At 37.4% G+C, this 7,935-nt stretch overlaps 1 protein-coding gene across 2 annotated transcripts in view; it reads right to left on the bottom strand.

The window, feature by feature from the left end:
• Positions 1-1,986: 1,986 nt before the first annotated feature.
• LOC127663005 (nucleophosmin-like) overlaps positions 1,987-7,935 on the bottom strand; it is a 56,345-nt gene continuing 50,396 nt past the window's right edge. For both annotated transcript variants that reach the window (XM_052154382.1, XM_052154383.1), the window contains exon 11: positions 1,987-5,719. In XM_052154382.1, coding sequence (XP_052010342.1) covers positions 5,675-5,719 — 45 coding nt within the window. In that variant the 3' untranslated portion in view covers positions 1,987-5,674. The remainder of the gene's footprint in view (positions 5,720-7,935) is intronic.

The following is a 7,935-nucleotide window of genomic DNA, read 5'->3' as shown; positions in this document are numbered from 1 at the left end:
CAATCTAAATTAGCAAAGCAATTTAAAAGGAAAGCTCAATTAAACCCCCCAAGAAAGAGCTTTCCAAAGCTAATACAGATCATAAAGGGTTCAACATGTCCAGTTCATTCATATGAGTACCGTATCACTCGAGAGAGGCCAACAGTTTCTTATGACATCCAGGAACAGTTTGTGATGGTTCATTTCATCTGAGACAATCTGCAGATGAACACAGATTCATTTAACTCTGCCCTAAACATTAATCTCATTACCTGAGTGTGTGTTATACGGTCGAATGAAATGAAATCTGAACCGGTTTACTTTCTTAATAAATGTTTCTGGTCTTAATGTGCACAATTCATCAGTGCAAGTTACTCCATAGAAATAAAACAAGTCTTAATAATCTTTCATCGAAAAGTACTTGCTCGACCTCCGAAATAGCTTTCTTTTTTTTTGTAGTCGTCACTAAGGCCAATGTTTTCACTCCTTGAATTTGAATTCTTGGCTTCAGTCAGAAATTCGTCACATTATAAAAGTAAAAATGGTTGTGAATTTTGTTTCACATTGACTTCAAGGCAAGGCAAATGGGCTTTTCCATGTCAAGTCAACCAAAATTCAGATTTTGCCAATTTGTTAATACTTTTTCTGAAGAAAGAGAAACAGAAATGAAAATGAAAGTCAAACCATTATTTTATAGAGCGGTGCCAAAATGTCAATTTTCACCTGTGATTTTGGAGAAACACTACAGGGGAAAAAGCGTTGAAAATTATTTTATTTTTACACAGAGATAAGTTGGTGTACTATTAAAATCAGTTGACTTCAGCAGCCATTGTTGCATTAAATGCCTATTGTGTCAGTCCAAAAATGGGGAGAAAAACACCTTTTTTGTGTTGTTGTTGGTGTGCCTATAACTCCAGATGTATAAAATATTTCTTATCATTATTTTAGATTCTGGTTCAGAACAAACTTTTTTATATGAACTTTTAAGACCCATTATGGTTAATTCTTAAGAGATATGGGGCTCTCAATGTGGCTCCACCTGTTTAAGCAATATTTCACCTAAAAATAAAAATTCTCTCATGATTTACTCACCCTCATGCCATTCCAGACGTGTCTGACTTACTTTCTTCAGCAGAACACAAATGAAGTTTTTAGAAGAATATTTCAGCTATGTAGGTCCATACAATGCAAGTGAATGGGTGCCAAGATTTTGAAGCTACAAAAATCCTCATAAAGGCATCATAAAAGAAATACATAAGACTCCAGTGGTTTATTCCATGTGTTTAGACACGACATGATAGGTGTGGGGGAGAAACAGATCAATACTTTTTCATCATAAATTCTCCTCCCTGCCCAGTAAGGCGCGATATGCATTAAGACTGTGAACCACCAATACAGAAGAAGAAGAAGAAGAAGAAGAAAGTGAAGTGGAGGTCGACTGAGCAGGGAGAAATTTAGTCAAGAAAGGAATTAAATATTGATCTGTTTATCACCAACTAGAGTTGTCTGGATTACTTTTATGTTGCCCTTATGTGGATTTTGGAGCTTAGAAATGTTGGCACCCATTCACTTGCATTGGATGGACCAATAGAGCTGAGAAATTCTTCTAAAAATCTTTGTGTTCTGCAGAAGACAGTCAGTCATACACATCTGGGATGGCATGAGGGTGATTAAATGATGAGAACATTTTCATTTTTGGAAGAACTATCCTTTAATTGTTAAATTTTATGTTTCTTTGTGTAATACATAAAATAAATAATGATGCTGCCACCTTTCAATGGTCATTTCTTTGACCAGTAGTTTTGCTCCAAAATCATTAGCAAAAATGTTTATTTTGACACCCCTACTATAAAATAATTGATACTCAGTAAATATTTATCCTTGGCATTTAATATTTTGCTTTGCATCACCATTTGTATACCTTTCACCAGAAAAAATAAACTCATTTTGAGCTAAGGACCTCTGAGTGAGTTGATACAAAATGACCCAAATGCTATAATGTATGTTGTTTATTAGTGATACAATCATGGAGGTCTAACAAACTCTTGTAAAATAAACTGTATGTTAAGGGTTTGTTACATGAGATAAAACATACAGTATAAACAAATAATCTTTATACTAACCCAAACCCATCATTGTAATCCTGAAAAAAAAAACTTTCTGTTTCAGTGTGAAGTATATGGATAATGTGACGTGCACAGAACGGGGGCAGCAGGCCCCTGCCCCTTTCATTCACAAATCTAATGCTGCCCTTTGGTCACCCAGAAAAAGGGGTGAAATTGTAATAATTTAATTAAAATAGTAAAATAAAACAAAATTTTAATTAATTGTAATAATCTCACAATAACAGTAATTAAAATGTAGTTAATCACAGAACATGTCTGAAAATAAACAAATAAACAAGTGTATTACCATGGTGATTTTTCTGAGAAATATAATAGAATAGGCTATTATTTGTGATAAAGGAAAAAAAGAAAAACAATATGTACAGTATATATATATATATACACACACAACAATTTTTTAAAAAGCAAATAAAATACTAAATAAATTATTTAAAAAAAATAAAAGTGTTATTTATTCTTTCACCGCAGCTTAGATCTGTGCACATCACTGTATGGATATGACCGAATTCCAAAATGTTCATCAATGTCGGCGCCTATATTCCCACAAATAAGCTGTGTAAATAGGAATGGCAATGCATTCCATTCGGTTGACACTATAATTATTCAGTTTCAGACAAGAATGGGAAGTGACAATGATGACACTTTCCTTCTTTAAGAAACAATCAGGTGAAAATTCAGGAGGAGAAATGGGAGAGCTCTTCCCTGGAGATGGAGAAAATCTGCCAAGATAGATTCACTCATTTAGACTCTTCCTCAAACAGTTTTGGAATTAAGCAATAAACCATAGACATGATAAAAAGAACACATTTTTTTTTTTTTTTTCATAATCACATCTGCAACTATACACTATAACAACACCTTAAAGTTAAAGGTGCAACTCTTTATCCAGAGATGAATTAAAGCTCGAGCACAGGCCACTTCACACTCTTATAACTCACAGGTTGTGTTACAGTCTTTATTTCAAGGATTAACAAAAGCTAGATAACAATTCCCATCCAAGTCAAGACACCCAATCTATACTGCGACAAAACCAAATTGCTGCCAATGAACAAGTGACACAGTGCACTCGCAGTGTTAGATAGCATTGCTGATTAAAATGTGAGCAGTCTAGTTTTGTCATGTTGCACCATTTGTGTGGTGTACAGACATGCTGTAAATATCATATCTGTACTAACACAACATGTGTCAAATGAATTAAAACAGATGGAGGACAGACTATTCCACTTTTAAATCAACTGCATAAGGGATTTCATTCACGCTACAAAAATAAAAGTTTAGCGTAAAAAAACAAAACATATATATATTTCTATATCTCTAAGCTGGATTTCAAAACATATCATTTTTGTGGTCATACCAACTGACCTAAATCACGGGTTAACAATCACATTTTCCGAGGCATCTTCTGACCATACTTCTCAAGCGTAAACGTTTACTGGAGCTTCTACAGCACTTGAGATGATAGAAAACTTTATACAGGCTATTAGAATTGCAGCAGGACGGGACCCCAGGGGCGGCACGGGATACAGCAAGCTAGATGGAATATTCGGTCAGAACGAAATAAAGAATTGTGAGCTGTAAATTTAGAATGAGCTTTTATTTTGATGTATTTTTTATTATACCGTAGTGATATCAAGGCATCATAAGTTGATCTAGGGTTTTCCTTGAGATGCTTTCAAGCCTTACCTTTTTTTTCCCCAGAGGGGCCTCACGAAAAACCATGAATCAATGTCAGTTCAATGGCCTTTTCTTCTATTTTTCTACAAGTATTTAAGGGTTAATCTCATTAAAAAAGTAAATAAAAAAAGCAATAGTTCACCCAAAAAATGAAAAATCTCTCATTATTTACTCACACTCATGCCATCACAGATTTGTATGACTTTCTTCTGCAGAACATAAATTAAGATTTTTAGAAGAATATTTCAGCTCTGTTGGTCCATACAATGCAAGTGAATGGTGACCAGAACTTAAAAGGTCCAAAAAAGCACACAAAGTCAGCAAAAGAGTAATCCAACAAACTCCAGTGGTTTCATCCATGTCTTCAGTACCTACAGTATATAACAGGTGTGGGTGAGAAACAGATCAATATTAAAGTCCTTTTTTAGTATAAATCTCCACCCTTCACCAGCCACAACCAGTAGGTGGCGATAATGCGAAGAATGTGAATGGCCAAAAACAAAAGAAGAATGTTAAAGTGGAGAATGACAAGGCCTCACAAACCTATCACATCACTTCAGAAGACACCAAACTTGCGGAGAAACACTCACCAGGCGTGTGGCAGTGAACTCAACGTGCTACGAGTGTTTCAAACAGCTACAGAATGCAGCGTCTTCAAAAATGAATTCAACTTAACACCCGTGTTAAAAACGCAATGGTTAAACCAACCATTGAAAATAGACAGTTCAGACAGTCACAAAAAAATGCATAATTACTAAGATTACTACGGTAACCTGAAGGAAGAACAGACATACGCGCGTTGTGCACATTCTTTCATTGAGTTGGGCAGCGAACCTTCACATAATGACAAAATAAGATGCATTATATTTTGCTCATGCAATCATTTGAACATTTTGTAACAGATTATTTTATAACAGCCTATAATAATTAATAGATGATACACTGGATTTAACCACTGGATTACTTTTACACTGCCTTTATGTCCTTTCTGGAGCTTTAAAGTTCTGACCACTATTCATTTGCATTGTATGGACCAACAGAGCGGAGATATTCTTCTACAAATCTTCATCTTTTGTTCTGCAGAAGAAAGAAAGTCAAACACATCTGGGATAGCATGAGGGTGAGTAAATGATGAGAGAATTGTCATTAATTAGGCTTATAACTTTCTTTTGGTTTTGGGTTGAAATATGACCTGGACATGTTCTTGACATGATTTTGTGAGATGAACTCTTTAAGGAATATTCAGGATTCAATACAAGTTAAGATCAATTAACAGGATTTATGGCATAATGTTGATTACCACAAAAATGTATTTGGACTTGTCCCTCATTTATTAAAAAAAAGAAAGAAAAAGGTTCAAAATCTCAGTTACAGTGAGGCACTTACAATAGAAGTGAATGGGGCAAGTCTATAAATGCTAAAACACCCACAGTATCAAAAGTATAGCTACAATACGTAAACATTATAACATGATTTTAGTGTGATAAAAATGCCTACTAACCTTATCTGTGTTGTTATTTTCAATATTAGAATTTTGTTGCCATGACAACAAAACTCTGTAATCCCGGTATTGGATATAACTTAACACAGAAAAGGTAAGTAAGTGACTTTATCTCAATAAAATCACATTCAAATGTATAATGTTTACGTCTTGTTGCTATACTTTTTTAGTGATTTAATTTTAGCATTAATAAACTTGCCCCATTCACTTCCATTGTAAGGGCTTTACTGTAAATGCAAATATTTCCCTTTATTAAACTGAGAGAATAGATCAGAGAAGAGCAGACGGATCACGTTAGGAGGGGAATAGGCCAGATTGCACAGCTTAAGTGCAGTTACTGGCTCACCCCAGACTTCTGCTTCACCGGGACGGGACGGGGAGCGCAGAGCAGCCATTACTTTTTCAGTGACTGTAAAAAGTTCCAGAGTTCTTTGATCACCTGCAAGAAAACAAATGTGGAGAGAGACAGACAGAGAGAGACAGAGAGAGAGGGGAGGGGGAAAAGGATGAGTTGGTGAGTTTCTGTGATCTAGCAACTCATTTGGATTCTTGATCATTTGAGCTGAGAGTAAGTTTGGACAAAAACTCCACATTAGCGGTGCGTCTAGGATTTAACTACAGTGCAGAGCCCAGAGGAAGGGGGTGCAGTCATTGCACATACCAGAGGGTATGACTAGTGCCTCTCTTTGATAAAAAAATGTCTCACACCTCTTTGCCTGCTGTGATCCATGCTCAAAAACATACACGTGCACACGAGCACACACTCACATACTCAACCCATTCTACATCTGAGAGGACACCTGCTCAGTGAAGCCTGAAATGCTCCAGCCACATTTCTACAACAGATGCATAGGGTGCAATAAATCAAATCATACAACTCATTACAGACTAAAACACAATAGCACAAACTCTTGTGAAGGGCTGCACAATTACTCCAAATAAAATAAAAATTGCATTATGACCTCACGATGAATGCTTAGCGTATGCGTACAGTAGAACATGAATATTCCAAAGTATACTTAATTTGACTGTAGGCTCATACACGTGGTTGGTGCATGTGCACAACGACTGCTATGAGATCCTGGACTATTTATTGTCCTTCAGACTTAAGATGTATAAAGGCGTATCTCCTGATGAGTTAAGTGGCGATTAAATCTTCTTCGAGCGCTACTTTGTGACAGCAACAGCTCAATTGTGAGCGTTGTCACCTTGTGGACCAGCAAATAATTCCAGGTGATTGCACATACTGCACGTTCAGAAGACACGTGGTTACAAATATCAGGCTGCACACGCTCAGTGTTTGAGTTCTAACCGAAGTTCACTTTGGGCTTAACAGATGTCCTCCGAGTTCGGTTCAGTTGACAAGGGACTCACCTTCATGTACATACTTATTCCAATGTGATTCACTTGCGCAGTAGCTCACCTCATAGAGTCTAGGTTTGGACAGAAGACTGCGATTCGAGCCCAGCGAAACACACAAGCTGACACGTGATTTCATATTTTCATGTTTGTGATGCTGATAGAGGTCTTGGCCCTCCATCAATAACAGACCCAAATATGTTTGAGTTTAACAGGCCTTTCTTATTAGAGTTTCTTTTCTTTCAGTTTCTATTTTATCAACTTTTCTCCCAATTTGGAATACCCAATTCCCACTACTTAGCAGGCCCTCGTGGTGGTGCGGTTACTCAACCTCAATCCGGGTGGTGGAGGACAGGTCTCTGAAGCAGGTCCGCTTCTGAGACCGCCAATGCGTGCATAGTATCACCTAGCTCGTTGTGCATGACACCGCGGAGACTCACAGCATGTGGTGGCTCGTGCTACTCGCCACAATCAACGCGCAACTAACCACGCACCCCACTGAATCATGACCACGAGGAGGGTGCGCCCAATTTGGGTGCTTAGGAGACCTAGCTGGAGTCACTCAGCACGCCGTAGATTCGAACTCACGACTCCAGGGGTGGAAGTCAGTGACAATACTCACTGAGCTACCCAGGTCCCCTCTTATTGGAGTTTCTAAAATGATGGACAGGTAACCGGGGCAAGTTTACACAAATGTGGTCATGCAATTTTGCCATTTTACAAACGCCATCCATGTGTAGTAAGAGATCAGACTAGTTATATTTGTGAATCAGTGACATGAAAACTTCTCAAAGTCGCAATACACACAGCCCTCACCCTCTCTTCCGAAAACACTCTACTTACAATTTACTGCTGTTGTCTTGTTAATATGTAATCATGTAATCTATAAAAAGTAACTGCAGTTACTGATGAGAGCCTCAACAAACAGGTAATAATTTCACACACCAGTCTTTCTTCCTTCCTTTCTCTCTCGCTCGCTCACTCACACACACACACACACACACACACACAATAAACTCGCTGCTGCGGACAAGTGTGCTTACATTTACATATCGTCAATTTGAAGCAATGTTATGCCTGATGAGAGCCACATCAAACACCAATATCTCTGTTTCTCTCTTTCTCTTGTTCATACACTCACACACAAACGTACACACACATGCACATGCACACTAACTTGTTACTCCAGTAAGTGCTCCAGCAAAGCAACACATCCTCCGTTGCTAGTTCTAAAGTGATGTTTTCAAACTAGCAACGAAGACTTCAGCTGTATCAAAACAAGATGTTGAATCTGTG

The sequence above is a fragment of the Xyrauchen texanus genome, chromosome 23 (assembly GCF_025860055.1).
Source record: "Xyrauchen texanus isolate HMW12.3.18 chromosome 23, RBS_HiC_50CHRs, whole genome shotgun sequence".
Classification (NCBI taxonomy): domain Eukaryota; kingdom Metazoa; phylum Chordata; class Actinopteri; order Cypriniformes; family Catostomidae; genus Xyrauchen; species Xyrauchen texanus.
This window is presented reverse-complemented; position numbering and strand designations above follow the sequence as displayed.